Genomic DNA, 16,125 nt, shown 5'->3' with positions numbered 1-16,125 from the left:
TAATGGACGGAGAGTAAACTGCTGTTACCGTAATGGACGGAGAGTAAACTGCCGTTACCGTAATGGACGGAGAGTAAACTGCTGTTACCGTAATGGACGGAGAGTAAACTGCCGTTACCGTAATGGACGGAGAGTAAACTGCCGTTACCGTAATGTGTCTGCTGTGCGCAGCCAACAGGCCCGTTATATGAGGACATATAGGATATGAGGTTGATTATACTACTTCTCTTTAATACATCCATGTGTACTAATACTGCTACAGTATAAAGAAAGGACGTTTTTTTCTACCTTTTTTTAACTGTGTGTGCGTATGTGTGTGTATATGTGCGTGTGTTTCTTTTCAAAAAAACGCTGAAAAAAGTGACCCAAAAAAATCGGAAAAAGTAAAAAAAAAAACATCAAAAACATCAACAAAGGTGACAAAAACAGTTAATAAAGTGATCAAAAAATTTGAATAAAATTAAGAAAAACGTCGAGAAAAGTGTAGAAAAAGAACAAAATATTTTTGAAATTTCGATCCAGAAAAACACAGACACACAGACAAACACACACTGATGCACACAGACACACAGACAGACAGACACATGCACACACAGACAAACACACGCACGCGCACACACACAATTTTTTTTAGGTAAAGATAAAACTTTATTGAATTCCCAAACCACCCAGCAGAATATAAAGTCATTAAACACATGAATGCATCAATAATTATAATACAATATTATAATATAGGTTATCCTGCAGAATGAGGACTTTTACTTTTGGTTCTTTAGGTTTAAATTCTACTTTTACTTCAGTAAAATATCTAATAACTTTCTGGTGTTGCAGCAGCAAAGAAACAGTAAAATAAATGATAACATACAACAGAACAATTAAAGACAACATATTTATTTATTTCATAGATGGAGCTGCTGCGTGCAAAACGGAGCTGAAATAAACACGGTAACAGTCACAGTTTATTTAATGAGGAATAAAGGATAAATACATCTGATAAAATAATGCCAGTTAAATCTTCAGTAATGAACATGTAACACCTTAACATTATGGGATGGATCCCTACAGAGATAGAGCTTTTAGTTAAAGAGTAAGATCCTTTTAGTTTAACATGAAACAGCCCCGATATCACCATCACCAAACTCCACCAGACTCCATGTAAATAATCAGGACTTTTAGCGTGTATAGAGCCAGCATATCTCCACCAGACTCCATGTAAATAACTTGTAGGACTTTGTAGGTGTATAGAGCCAGCATTAATACTCCATGTAAATAACCAGACTTTTACATATTCAGGACTCATGTAGACTATATCTCCACCAGACTCCATGTAAATAATCAGGACTTTTATCACCGTAAAACACACTTCATTCAAAATGGACAGAAACTAAATAAAACTACCAAAAGCCATCTTGGTTCATCTTTCCACTGTTTCAACAATCACCACTCTGGTTTGGTTGAAATAAACCCTTAATTCATCCATTTACATGTGGAGATATGCTGGCTCTATACATGCTAAAAGTCCTGATTATTTACATGGAGTCTGGTGGAGATATGCTGGCTCTATACACGCTAAAAGTCCTGATTATTTACATGGAGTCTGGTGGAGATATGCTGGCTCTATACACGCTAAAAGTCCTGATTATTTACATGGAGTCTGGTGGAGATATGCTGGCTCTATACACACTAAAAGTCCTGATTATTTACATGGAGTCTGGTGCACAGCAGTTCCCATCAGTCAGTTTGACACAAATTTAAAATATGGTGCAGGTTGAAAAATACCTAACACAAACCTTTAAATATATACATCTGACCTCACCTGTCTGTCATCAAATAATCAGCCAATCAGAGGAGAGGCTTCAGTCTGACAAAGCAGGGAGCGATGACGTTCACCTGAAGGCTCTGCACGTCTCTGTACACCAGGAAAGACTGTCTGGAACAACCTGTCTGTCTCTCTGTGTTTCTGTCTCCTGTCTGTCTCTCTGTCTGATCTGTCTGTCTCTCTGTGTTTCTGTCTCCTGTCTGTCTCTCTGTGTTTCCGTTGCCTGTCTGTCTCTCTGAAGCCCCGCCCCCAGCCCGACTGTCAATCACAACCTTTCTCGGTCTTCCTCTTCGCTTTGCTCCGTTGGCTCTGTCCTGATTGGCTGTTACCGGACCATGTGACTGCTCCTCTGACTCCAGGAGGTATCTGATTGGTGGACCCACCCTCTTTCTCCTCGGCCTCTGAGGCTGCTCCTCCTCCTCCTCCTCCTCCTCCTTTTCTCTTCTCTTCCTCTCTCGTTCCTCTGTTCCTGCTCCCTCCTCCTTCACACAGTGTTGTTTCTCCTCTTCTTCTTCTCTTCTGTCTCTTCCGTTCACCTCCTGTTCATCTGTTCCTGCTTTCTCTTTTTCTTCTCCTCCATCTCTCCTCTTCCTCTCTCTTTCCTCTCTCTCTCTTCTTTTTTTTTTTTTTTTTCTTTTTTTTCTTTTTTCTCCTCCTTCTTTTTTTTTCCCCTTTCCTTCCCCTCCCCCCCCCCCCCCCACCCCCCCCCCACCCCACCCCCCCAACCACCCCCCTCCCCCCCCCCCCCCCCCCCCCTCCCCCTCCTCTCTTCTCTTCCCCTCTCCCTTCCTCTCCTCCTCCCCCTCTTTTCTCCCTCTCTCTCCTCTCCCCCCCCTCTTCTCCCCCCCCCCCTCCCCCCCCCCCCCCCCCCCTCCTCCCTCCCTCCTTCTCCCTCTCCTCCCTCTCTCTCTTCCCTCCCCTCCCCCTCTTTGCCACCCGTCCATCTTCTTAAAAAAACAAAAAGAGGAAAAAAAAAAACTACTTTTTTCTTCCCTCCCTCAACCGAGGCCCCCCCTCCTCCTCCTCCTTTTCTCTCTTCCCTTCCTCCCTCCCTCCCCTCCCCCCCTCCTCTCTCCTCCCCCTCCCCTCCTCCCCCCCTCTCTCCCCCCTCCTCCCCCCCCTCCTCCCTCCCCCCCCCCCCCCTTCTCCTCCCTCCTCTTCTCTTTTTTTTTTCCTTCTTCTTTACACAGACTCCCTCCTCCTCCTCTGTCCCTCTCCCTCCATCTTTCTCCTGCAGCCTCCTCTCTCTTTCCTCTCCTCCTCCCTTCTTTTTTACACAGACTCCCTCCTCCTCCTCCATCCCCCTCCCTCCATCTTTCTCCTGCGGCCTCCTCTCTCTTTCCTCTCCTCCTCCCTTCTTTACACAGACTCCCTCCTCCTCTGTCCTCCTCCCTCCATCTTTCTCCTCCTCCCTCCTCCTTTCTGTTTCCTCTCCTCCTCCCCCCTCTCTCCTCCCTCCTCCCTCCTCCCCCCTGCCCCCCCTCCTCTGTGTAGTCCGGTAGTCGGCCCACCATCGGGGCTTTCTGCGTCTCCTCCACCTGTCTCTCCTCTTTCTGTCTCCCGTGGCGTTCGCCTCCTCTTCCTGGTTGTCTGTGGCTCGGGTACCGCTGGAGACGGGCCTCGCCCTGTTGCCGTGGCGATGGTGATGGTGATGGTGGCGCAGGGCGACGGCACGGCTGAACTTCTTGGTGCAGAGAGGACAGCTGAGCCGCAGGCTGTGGACAGACAGGTGGAGCTGCAGACAGACAGGTTAGACAGACAGACAGGTTAGAGAGACAGACACAGGTTAGAGAGACAGGTTAGAGAGACAGACAGAGGTTAGAGAGACTGACAGACAGGTTAGAGAGAGACAGGTTAGAGAGACAGACAGACAGGTTAGAGACAGAAAGACAAGTTAGAGACAGACAGGTTAGAGAGACAGACAGGTTAGAGAAACAGACAGACAGAGGTTAGAGAGACAGACAGACAGAGGTTAGAGACAGACAGGTTAGAGAGACAGACAGACAGACAGAGAGGTTAGAGAGACAGACAGACAGGTTAGAGAGACAGACAGACAGACAGAGGTTAGAGAGAGACAGACAGGTTAGAGAGAGACACACAGAGAGGTTAGAGAGACAAACACACAGAGAGGTTAGAGAGACAGACAGACAGACAGGTTAGAGACAGAAAGACAAGTTAGAGACAGACAGGTTAGACAGACAGGTTAGAGAGACAGACAGGTTAGAGAAACAGACAGACAGAGGTTAGAGAGACAGACAGACAGGTTAGAGAGACAGACAGACAGACAGGTTAGAGAGACAGGGTTAGCTGTAGTGGAGCACTTATTAATTATTAACTTTATCGGTTATCGGTGAAATTAAACACCGATACAGATAACCTGCCAGGCCACTGATTGGTCGATCCCCAATAGTCAGGACCAATGACAATAAAGTTTATTCTATTCAAACAGAGACCAACCTGACAGAGCTGTGTGTCCTCCATTAGCTCCTCCCCCTCTTCCCTCCTTTTCCCCTTCGCTCCCTTCGCTTTGCTGTGATTGGCCGCTGACGGTTCCTCTGACTCCAGGAGGTATCTGATTGGTGGACCCACCGCCTTCCTCCGCGGCCGCCTTGCTTTCCTCTTCAACGGTTTGACCTCCTCTTCCTCCATCACTCCATCCTCTCCTCCGTCAGTGGACTCCGTGTTCCCGCCCCTCTGAGTTTGGGTGCGTTGGATTTGTGTTTTGCTTCTGACGGAGCTCCTCTCTTCTGATTGGATGACGTCCAGACACCAGTTGGACTTCCTGTCATCGTTGGCTCTTTGCACGCTGGGCTGATCTTCTCCTGTGATGCGATTGGTCCGTTTTTTACCGTTGGACTTCTTCTCTGCCGTTAATGTGGGCCGCTTCCTCTTCTCTACATTTAAATGTAAAAAAAAAAAAAAGGGAATATTATAAGATCTTTTTTCTTTGAAAAAGTCAAAATATTTGAGAAAAAAAGTCAGAAAATTATGAAATTATTTTAACAATTTTGAGAAAAAGTCAGATTGTTATGAGAAGAAAAAAAAAGTCGAAAATGTAGATATTATGTAGAACGAGTCAACAGAGAACAAGAAGTCATCTGATCAGCTGGCTAATTATAATTTATGAGAAAAGGTTATATTACAAGAACAAAATTAGAAAATTATATATGTCTGTCTCTCTGTCTGCCTGTATCTCTGTCTGCTTGTCCTGTGCTTGTCTGCCTGTCTGTCTCTCTGTCTGCCTGTCTGTATCTCTGTCTGCCTGTCCTGTGCTTGTCTGCCTGTCTGTCTCTCTGTCTGCCTGTCTGTCTCTCTGTCTGCCTGTCTGTATCTCCGTCTGCCTGTCCTGTGCTTGTCTGCCTGTCTGTATCTCCGTCTGCCTGTCCTGTGCTTGTCTGCCTGTCTGTCTCTCTGTCTGCCTGTCTGTATCTCCGTCTGTCTCTCTGTCTGCCTGTCTGTCTGTATCTCTGTCTGTCCTGTGCTTGTCTGTCTGTCTGTCTGTATCTCTGTCCTGTGCTTGTCTGTCTGTCTGTATCTCTGCCTGTCTGCCTCTCTGTATCTCTGCCTGTCTGTCTCTCTGCCTGTCTGTCTGTCTGTCTGTCTGTCTGTCTGTCTGCCTGCCTGTCTGTCCTCTGTCTGTCTGTCTGTCTGCCTGCCTGTCTGTCCTCTGTCTGTCTGTCTGTCTGCCTGCCTGTCTGTCCTCTGTCTGTCTGTCTCTCATACTGTTAGAGAAATGATCCAAACAGTGCTGATACTGATCCAAAATATAACCTGAATAAACTTTACAACAACTTACCGTTCTTTTTGCATAAGCCCTTCTCCTCCTCCTCCTCCTCCTCCTCCTTCACCTCCTCTTCTTTCTCCTCCTTCACCTCCTTCACCTCCTCTTCTTTCACCTCCTCTTCTTCTTTCTCCTCCTCCTCCTCTTCTTCTTTCTCCTCCTCTTCCTCACTCAGCGGAGCGATGAGTCCAGCAGGAGGCGCCGAGGCGTCTGTCGGAGCTTCACTCCTCCGTCCTGCGGTGGGGGACACGCCGCACAGAGGCATGCTGGGTAACAAGGGACACTCTTTGCAAGGCTGAGGGTCCGGAGGTGCAGGCGCTCCGAGCTGATGCATTGTGGGTAGTGTGTGAGCGGCGGGGGGGCAGCAGCAGAGCAGATAGACGGGCCGGCTGTGGTGGGTGCAGCGATGCAGCAGAGAGCCCCCTGCTGGGTCATCTGCTCGCACTGATGCACACACACACACACACACACACACACACACACACACACACACACACACACACACACACACACACACACACACACACACAGACAGACACACATTTATAAAGTGAGTAGAGAGACAAACGTACGTCTCTTCTATGGTTCTCTGAGTGCAAACTGATTAAATGTTGGAACGAGTCTGCTGCTAACAGGCAGATGAGGACAGACCTGCAGGTGTGTCTCACCTGTGTGTGTCTCACCTGTGTGTGTCCAGCTGAGCTGCTGAGTCAGCAGGTCCACCTGGACGGCAGCGTCTCTCCTTTCTGCTGAGTCGCTCTGAGAGCCCACCTCCCTCCTCTCCTCCTCTGGACTCTCCCACTGACAGCCCACCTCCTTCCTCCTCCTCCCCCCATCGCTCTCCTGGATCATCTGAACAACCTGCAGACGAGCGTTGCAGAGACCGGGACGCCGTCAGAGACCGGGACGCCGTCAGAGACCCCCTCACACCTGGAATTAAGATCACCTCCTCTGACAGAAGATCAGAAGAAAGTTACATAAACAACAGATAAGCCTTCACATGTTATTCATAACACTTTTAACGTTTGTTTGAACTTGTATTAAAGGCTCATTTTTCTGTATTTTTCAACCTGGACTCTATATCCCATCATGCATTGGTGTCTGATGTGAACAACAATCTGTGAAACTGGTCCAGTATTAAACCAGAATCAAGCTGTAATGTAACCCTACAGGACTAATGTTCAGCAGCAGTTAGAGTCCACTAAAAGTTCTGTTGTTGCTGCTGACAGACTCAGATTATTATTCTAAGTGTCTGACAACATTATGGGATGGATCCCTACAGAGATAGACCTTTTAGTTAAAGAGTAAGATCCTTTTAGTTTAACATGAAACAGCCCCGAAATCACCATCACCAAACTCCACCAGACTCCATGTAAATAATCAGGACTTTTAGCATGTATAGAGCCAGCATATCTCCACCAGACTCCATGTAAATAATCAGGACTTTTTAGTGTATAGAGCCAGCATATCTCCACCAGACTCCATGTAAATAATCAGGACTTTTAGCGTGTATAGAGCCAGCATATCTCCACCAGACTCCATGTAAATAATCAGGACTTTTAGCGTGTATAGAGCCAGCATATCTCCACCAGACTCCATGTAAATAATCAGGACTTTTAGTGTGTATAGAGCCAGCATATCTCCACCAGACTCCATGTAAATAATCAGGACTTTTAGTGTGTATAGAGCCAGCATATCTCCACCAGACTCCATGTAAATAATCAGGACTTTTAGCGTGTATAGAGCCAGCATATCTCCACCAGACTCCATGTAAATAATCAGGACTTTTAGCGTGTATAGAGCCAGCATATCTCCACATGTAAATGGGTGAATTAAGGGTTTATTTCAACCAAACCAGAGTGGTGATTGTTGGAACAGTGGAAAGATGAACCAAGACGGCTTTTGATAGTTTTATTTAGTTTCTGTCCACTTTGAATGAAGTGTGTTTTACGCTGATAAAAGTAGTGATTATTTACATGGAGGCTGCTGGGTTGTTGTGTGTGTGTGTGTGTGTGTGTGTGTGTGTGTGTGTGTGTGTGTGAGTTACATGTAACGTAAGTTACGTTAACATCGTTAACGTTAGTAAAGTTAATATTAAGCACAGATTTAAGGGTCTTCATTAGCGGACTCCTTACCGTTAAACCGCCTCCGCTGATGCCGGTTAACGGCTTCATGAGTTTGTATTTTTCCCTTTTTGATATCTTATACTTTGCTTATTTTCTGTAACTGCTGGAGAGGATAAATAAAGTTCATTTGGTGAAGACTCACCGCCGGGAAACGGAGCTCAGCGGTAAACGGTCCCTTCGGACGTCATGTTGGAGGTTTTAACGGTGTTCACGAGACACTTAGTGCTTCTTTAAAGTCTCAGCCATAACTGTTGTGTATGAACCATATGAACCATGGATGGTCAACAGTTGTGTGTCGAGCGGAGACCGAAAACTGCTCTCTGCTGCCCCCAGCGGGCCGGAGGAGGCAGCGCGGCATCTTCATCTGGCCCATGGGACCCAAACTAGGGTCCAGGGCCCCCCAGGGGTCCTTGAGTGTGTTCCAGGGGACCCAAACTGAGGCGGGTATGGCTGCAGCCTGGAGCGTCCCATGTCATGCTTCTTAGATACTGTCTATGATGTCATGCCGTCCCGTCTCATGCCGAGGCGTGTCCAAGTTCACAGGGTCAAAAATAGCATTATTCATTAGCATGATAGTCTGCATTTATCTCACTGTTTAGTTAAAAAACACCAAATATATTAGTCATTAGTATGATAGTCTGCATTTATCTCACTGTTTAGTTAAAAAACACCAAATATATTAGTCATTAGCATGATAGTCTGCATTTATCTCACTGTTTAGTTAAAAAACACCAAATATATTAGTCATTAGTATGATAGTCTGCATTTATCTCACTGTTTAGTTAAAAAACACCAAATATATTAGTCATTAGTATGATAGTCTGCATTTATCTCACTGTTTAGTTAAAAACGGGGGGTCCAGTGCCCCCCAGGGGTCCTTGAGTGTGTTCCAGGGGTAGGTAGGTAGATGGGTAGATGGGTAGATAGATAGATACACAGACAGACAGACACTTTATTCATCCTGAGGGAAATGTTAGGCTTCCAGTAGCTTAGACAGTGATGAATACATGTGTCTGCTCCATATGGACCTTTCCTCATTCATAAACCTTTCCTTCAAATAATATCTTATGGTGGGGTGATAATACCTGTGATGGCAAAATCAACAACACAAATGTTAATAATTATAGATTAAGTCAGATAGTTTGCTGTATACATGTATAACTCTTTATTTGCTGAAACAAAGAAACTTCAGAAAACTGAACCAGATGAGTGGAGTCAAAAACTAGGGGGATTTAACACATTACCCAGAATCTTGCCTTAAAGTAGTTCTGAAGTGGATCCAGGTTTTCCAGTAGCTCTCAAACTTCTCTGGTCCAAGCCTGAGAGAGTGTCTCCATTATAAAAACATCCTGAACCAGTTTGATCCAGTCCTCGACTGGAGGAGGATCTTTTACCAACCATTTCCTTGGGATTGCTTCCTTGCTGGCTAGTAATAGGATATTATACATATGTTTGTTTTCAGACCCCTTCACAGTGTCCCGTCTTAACACCAGACATAACGTCACGAACTCTGATGGAATCACTATTTTCATGATTTTCTCCATGGTCAATTTAATTTCTTTCCAATATTTTAAAATGGCCGGCAGTCCCAAAACACATGAAAACGTGTTGCCTTATTCTCGCCACAGGATCCCCAACAGGATGTACTTACTCCCTGAGAAATCCTTTGAACTGGAACTCTAAAAAACCAAACTATACTCTGTAATGGCAAATTTACATTTAAGCATTATTCCTTATAATTCATATGTTTTTTATTAGCACATTGCATTTTTTCCACAATAGTTTCTCTCCTTCTCACATGTTGATTTTGATTCTGCCTAACTGTGGAGACAGCGAGTCTAGTGACGAATGTGTATGGCCTTTGTCTAAACCAAGGATCTTCAACAGGGGGTCCGGGACCTCTGGGGGGTCCTCAGAGTCACTACAGGTGGTCCGCCAAATTATTGTTAATTTTTGAAAGTTTTTAAAAAAATTAAAAAGTCCTATTATTAGCAAATATAAATCCCCACTGTTGATAGGCTTACTGGCGTATTGGTAAGGTAGTCATAAGATAGCCATCAACAGATAGTTAATTAATGAATTCATCCACTGTGCCACGTTTTTTTTTTTACATAAAAACATGATTTATGAAATCATGCCAACATTTATTAGGCTATTTTAATAGCTTAATATTCTATGCAAAAAGTTATGCATAAAAGCTTTAAGCCGCCCAACAGGTTATTGTAGGCCAGATTAATATGCAACTTCATTTTATACAAAATATGTGTCAGGGTCCCACCGTCACCAGCACTCACTCCTCCCCCTCGTTCACATTCCCCATCACTCACTCCCCTCAGCCGTTCACTGTCTCCTCAGTACTGATTACACCTCATCAGTCCACCACCTGCACCTCATCAGTCCACCACCTGCACCTCATCAGTCCACCACCTGCACCTCATCAGTCCACCACCTGCACCTCATCAGTCCACCACCTGCACCTCATCAGTCCACCACCTGCACCTCATCAGTCCACCACCTGTCCACCACCTGCACCTCATCAGTCCACCACCTGTCCACCACCTGCACCTCATCAGTCCACCACCTGCACCTCATCAGTCCACCACCTGCACCTCATCAGTCCACCACCTTTATAAGCAGCACACACACTTTCACTCCTTGTCTGGTCTCGTTTGCTTCGTGACACTTAGACTTGCTCTCATCAACTACCTGTTACTCTACTGAGTTCTTACCTGTCGAAGATCTGCCTGTCTGTCCTGCTCTCTGTTCCTCCTGTTGGATTTTGCAAATAAAGCTCAACTTCACTCACCTCCAGTCTGACTCCTGCTCATTCTGTGTAGGGGGTCCCTGCTCCGTCTCTCTCTCAGTTGAGGGGTCCTTGGCTTAATAAATGTTGAAGACCCCTGGTCTAAACTGATGAAGGTTATCTTTATGTGTCCTGTGAGAAGTATCTGGTAGGATCTGTATCTTTATGTGTCCTGTGAGAAGTATCTGGCAGGATCTGTATCTTTATGTGTCCTGTGAGAAGTATCTGGTAGGATCTGTATCTTTATGTCCTGTGAGAAGTATCTGGTAGGATCTGTATCTTTATGTCCTGTGAGAAGTATCTGGCAGGATCTGTATCTTTTTGTGTCCTGTGAGAAGTATCTGGTAGGATCTGTATCTTTTTGTGTCCTGTGAGAAGTATCTGGTAGGATCTGTATCTTTATGTGTCCTGTGAGAAGTATCTGGTAGGATCTGTATCTTTATGTGTCCTGTGAGAAGTATCTGGTAGGATCTGTATCTTTATGTGTCCTGTGAGAAGTATCTGGTAGGATCTGTATCTTTATGTGTCCTGTGAGAAGTATCTGGTAGGATCTGTATCTTTATGTGTCCTGTGAGAAGTATCTGGCAGGATCTGTATCTTTATGTGTCCTGTGAGAAGTATCTGGTAGGATCTGTATCTTTATGTCCTGTGAGAAGTATCTGGTAGGATCTGTATCTTTATGTCCTGTGAGAAGTATCTGGTAGGATCTGTATCTTTATGTCCTGTGAGAAGTATCTGGCAGGATCTGTATCTTTATGTGTCCTGTGAGAAGTATCTGGTAGGATCTGTATCTTTATGTGTCCTGTGAGAAGTATCTGGTAGGATCTGTATCTTTATGTGTCCTGTGAGAAGTATCTGGCAGGATCTGTATCTTTTTGTGTCCTGTGAGAAGTATCTGGTAGGATCTGTATCTTTTTGTGTCCTGTGAGAAGTATCTGGTAGGATCTGTATCTTTATGTGTCCTGTGAGAAGTATCTGGTAGGATCTGTATCTTTATGTGTCCTGTGAGAAGTATCTGGTAGGATCTGTATCTTTATGTGTCCTGTGAGAAGTATCTGGTAGGATCTGTATCTTTGTGTCTTGTAATAAATGTAAAGTCATGTTTAGAACTGTCTCATGTGTGATTGTCACTCCCCTTTTACCCATTGTGCCTTTAAGCTCAGTGTTTCTTCTACTCGTTCGAAGAAGCCTTTCCACCCTGAGCTGACGTGCTTTTTGTGAAATCGTGTTCCTCCTATATTTGCAAATATATCTTAATAAAATACAAAAACCTAACTTGGTTTAGTCTCCGACTGTCTTATTTTTTTCACTTTACTAAACTTTGAAAACTCTACTCCTGCTGCAACAGAAACTTCCACAACAACTCTTCCCCCCAAATTCTCTCAGGACAGAGGAGATGTACTTCTCCACTGTTGTGAAATTATTTCCCCCCATATTTCCATCTGCATCTCCCATTTCTCCTTTATATATGCAGTATCAGTCCCCTCTACCTCTTCTAACACCTATCTATCTATCTATCTATCTATCTATCTATCTATCTATCTATCTCTCTCTTTGATATGTTTCCATGTTCAGGGTCTGTAGCCGAGTAGAAATATCTTCACTATACCCAAATTAGTTTAGCGGAGCACTTTTTAATGTATTACCTTTATCGGTTATCGGTGAAGTTAAACACCGATACAGATAACCTGCCAGGCCACTGATTGGTCAATCCCTAATAGTCAGGACCAATGACGATCAAGTTTATTCTATTCAAACAGAGACCAACCTGACAGAGCTGTTTGTCCTCTGTTAGCTCCTCCCCCTGCTGTGATTGTGATTTTATTTGATTACAGAAGTTATTTTTGCACCATTGAGGCGTAATAAAGCATGTTCATTAACCTCTGAGAAGCCTGTCTGGATATGTGTCTCCAGGCCGGGCCGAGCGTCCTCTTTTTGGAAATCAAAATATGGTCACCCTATTACATTATTATTAAATCATGTCACTTTGACCACATGGCCTTAGCAATAAACAAGCCGGTAAGAGTATTTTTTAACTTTAATGTCACTGATGCTGATTATTCATCGATTCATTTGAATTGAAATATTTAAAATACTCTCACAGAAAAAATGATGTATGCGATTAATTAACCACTAAGTATGTAATTAGATTACATTATTGCTCCAAGGTAAGAACACGCAAATGTTAGCTAGCTAACTCAGCACAGCATTGCTTGGAAATGATGGCAGTTCTTTGTATAAGCGGGAGAGTGTTATCATTGCAAAGTGCTCAGGCTAATGCCTTGTGTTTATTCCACAAGATTTATGAATAAGCTGTTTGATTTATAATTATTAGCTAGATTATTTTCAAATGTCACTTACCCTGCTGTGCATGAACGCAGCTGTTGTTTCCCATTTGAATGGTCAGCGTATGGGACGGCTGCTGCTTGCGCTGGGACCTATACTGTAGGCTTTAGCTTCAATTTGGATGAAATTATTCTCCAATCTAAAATGTAAAGTGCAATGTAAAAAGTCAAATTTAAAATGCAACTGAAACTGAAATCTTTGAAATCTTTTATTTCGAGTAGAGAGTTTATTGGAGGTAAGTTTATAGCGAGTAGAGAGTTTTGTTCAAGTAACTTTGTAGCGAGTACAGAGTTCTGTGCAAGTAACTGTATATCGAGTAGACAGTTAATTGCAGGTAAATTCATAGCGAGTAGACAGTTTATAAAATAGTTTATAGCGAGTAGAAAGTGTGTAGCGTTGCTAGAGTTTATCGAGGACTAGACATGGAACCTGTAGTGAAGAGAGACCGTTCAGAGATGTGGGAACACTTTGATTTGATTTCACCCCAAAAGGTTGCTTATATGGGATACGCTGGTGTGCATTAGACTATGCGACTCTCCATTATACGGAAATGTCTATATTTAAATGAGCTACATCCTAAACTATAGCTTAATAATGAAATAATATTTGACTATAGGCAATAGGAACTTCTTAATATTCACATCTTTCATATACATTCGGCCCTAGTCTTTTCTACCATTTGGGATGTAGGCTTGGTGTAGCCTGTTCACAAATTGTGTTGTGTGTTTGCATCTATCATGTATCATCTAATATTGGCTCATATTCTGCCACTGGCCGGGATCTGTTTTTTGAAAGACTGATCACACACTATGGCCAAACATGAGAAAAGCCCTTAAGGCTACTTATTGTGATTTCTTTTGTAGGTCCAGTGTTTGATTTGTGACCAGAAGCTGGCCTACAACAACACCACCTCATCCATGTTGAGGCACTTCGGTGCCAAGCATGATCGAGCCACTGCCTCTGACCAAGCTGAATCCAGCAGTCAGGGTGAGTTTGTCTTCTGATTCTGTTGTTCCTTTTCAAGTGTGAACTCCGTAGTGTCTCTATAAACTTCGGTCTTAACCGTTTGGGTTTCTCACATTGCAGTAGGCCTACATGCATGCATACTGCATCATTTATAAATGTACATTTGTTGTGTTGTAGGAAATAGAAAGGACCGGATAGATCAAGCACTTGTCAACATGGTCGTAAAAGACTCACATTGTTAAGCTCGGTAGTGACTGAGGCTCAGAGACGGACTCACGGACAGAGAGGGTGAATTAAGGTGTTTATTGCTCAACGTAATAGGCAGAGAGGAACAGTTCAGGGGGGAGCAGCTTCAGACCGGGATAGAAGCCGAGTGGGGTGGAGAGCCAGTAGCACTGAGAGCTGGATGACGAGGATAACAGATGAGCAGGTCGCGGCGTGGGAGTGGCAGGCAGGCAGCAGGTACAGACGGGATCTGATCGGAGGAGAGGCAGGTTACAACGTGGCAAAAACAACCATAATGCTGAGAGGGTAGGAACAGAATCATAGATCGCAGTACAGAGCCAAGTTACCACAGGTAGTGTAGGAACGAACTGACGCTGGAGAGGTGACCAGCCCGGGTAGATAACTGCTGGTTGATTGATGGTAATGAGCTGCAGCTGGTGGTAACAGCAAGAGAGAATGGCCACGCCCCCTGACCTGGATCCTCTGAATGGGCTGTACAGCAGGAGGAGACAGACACAGACAACATACACAGGGGAAAAAAGAGAGGAAAACAAGCAGGGACATGAAAAACAGTGCCGGCCCATAACAGTCATTCTGAGCTTTTGTGAGCCTTTTGGATCCATCCGATATTCTGCCATCACGGCAAACTGTGAAAGCCATGGTGGAGTCCCAGTTTGTGGAGGAAAAGCAGAAGGCCAAGGAAGAATTGCTGAAGGCTACAGCTGTGAGTCTGACCTCAGACATGTGGACATCTTATCTTATGGATGCTTATCTTGCCATCACCGGCCATTACATTGATGCCGATGACAAATTGTCCACTATATTATCATCGGTGGGGAAGTTCCCAGAGAGGCATACTGCAGCCAGCATCGCAGCCACAAAGACATCTGTCATGGAGGAATGGGGCATTCAGGGAGAGGTGAGATGCCTTGTGACTGATGGTGGTGTAAACATGATGGCATGTGGGAATATTTTGCAACTAAGACACAGCATTTGTATTGCCCATGCTATCAACCTGGTTGTGAAGAAAGCCATTGACCAGACACCGGGGCAAGGCCAGGAGGATTGCGGCCTATTTCAGGACGAGCACCGTCGCCAGAGAGCAGCTCCTCAGCATCCAGCAGCAGATGGGGATACCACATCACAAGCTTGGGCAGGAAGTGGAGACACGCTGGAACAGCACATATGACATGATGGCCAGGCTGTATGAGCAGAGGGAACCGGTCAGTGCTGCTGTGGTGGCACTCTGCACCGATTTGGCGGCTCTGACTTCAGCAGAATATAACATAGCTGAATGCCTTGGAGCATTGGCTCCCCTAAAAGAGGCAACGGTGGAGCTGTCAGCAGAAAGAAAACTGTCTCTGGCTCCAAAATAGTTCCCCTTGTGCAAATGCTGAGGCATGCCATTAGTTCTAAACTGCGGGAGGTGAATGGTGAGATGGCTACGCGGCTCATGACAGAGAGATTAAGTCACTACGAGACAGCCAGTCAACACTCCCTGGCCACTCTCCTGGCAGTGGGATTTTGCAACCCAGGAAACTCTAAATGCTGTGAGAAGGCTCACAGCTGAATGTTCATCTCTTTTCAGAGACAGCAGCACTCCACCTGACCCAGCAGCACAAGAGCCTGCTGAATCCTCAGGTATAAATCTATGGTCAATATTCTCATGTTTATGTAGTATTTTTCTAGCCTAATGCATTGTTTTTGGTCACTATTCAGGAACTGGCCTATGGGATTTACTGGACCAACATGTTACGGAGACCAGGAAGGTGAAAAGTGCCACTGCGAATGCCACTGCGGAGGTGCAGAGGTACCTCAGTGAGCCCAACGTACCACGCTACAAAGATCCACTCCAGTTTTGGGCACAGCACAAACATGTTTACCCTCACTTGTACATGCTGGCCCGTAACATTCTGTGCACACCCGCCTCCTCTGGGCCATGTGAGCGGGTATTTTCAAAAGCTGGTGAAGTGGTCAGCAAGAAACTAAATAGGCTCAGCCCTGGGACTGTAGAAAAGATTCTCTTTCTGAGTAAAAATGACTTTTAATTTCTTTTCCC

At 44.9% G+C, this 16,125-nt stretch overlaps 2 protein-coding genes across 2 annotated transcripts in view; both read right to left on the bottom strand.

The window, feature by feature from the left end:
- The window catches only part of LOC120552637 (NACHT, LRR and PYD domains-containing protein 14-like), a 303,082-nt gene that overhangs the window by 205,088 nt on the left and 81,869 nt on the right, over window positions 1–16,125 (bottom strand).
- Window positions 900–8,041, bottom strand: LOC120552140 (vicilin-like seed storage protein At2g18540). The gene is made up of 6 exons (XM_039789912.1): window positions 7,869–8,041; window positions 6,284–6,551; window positions 5,616–6,044; window positions 4,277–4,713; window positions 3,296–3,554; window positions 900–931 (listed from the first exon to the last, which is right to left on the bottom strand). Exons 2-6 carry the CDS (start codon window positions 6,450–6,452, stop codon window positions 900–902), a joined length of 1,326 nt encoding a protein of 441 aa, XP_039645846.1. The 5' UTR covers window positions 6,453–6,551; window positions 7,869–8,041.

This window comes from Perca fluviatilis, chromosome 22 (assembly GCF_010015445.1).
Source record: "Perca fluviatilis chromosome 22, GENO_Pfluv_1.0, whole genome shotgun sequence".
NCBI lineage: Eukaryota > Metazoa > Chordata > Actinopteri > Perciformes > Percidae > Perca > Perca fluviatilis.
The sequence above is the reverse complement of the archived record's forward strand: the minus strand, read 5'-3'. Positions and strand labels throughout refer to the sequence as shown.

Coding starts and splice junctions, on each gene's coding strand:
- LOC120552140 (XM_039789912.1), bottom strand. CDS start 6,452: ATGATCCAGGAGAGCGATGGGGGGAGGAGGAGGAAGGAGGTGGGCTGT. Junction 6,045..6,283: donor GCTCAGCTGGACACACACAG/GTGAGACACACA, acceptor TGTGTGCATCAG/TGCGAGCAGATGACCCAGCA. Junction 4,714..5,615: donor GGGCTTATGCAAAAAGAACG/GTAAGTTGTTGT, acceptor ATTTAAATGTAG/AGAAGAGGAAGCGGCCCACA.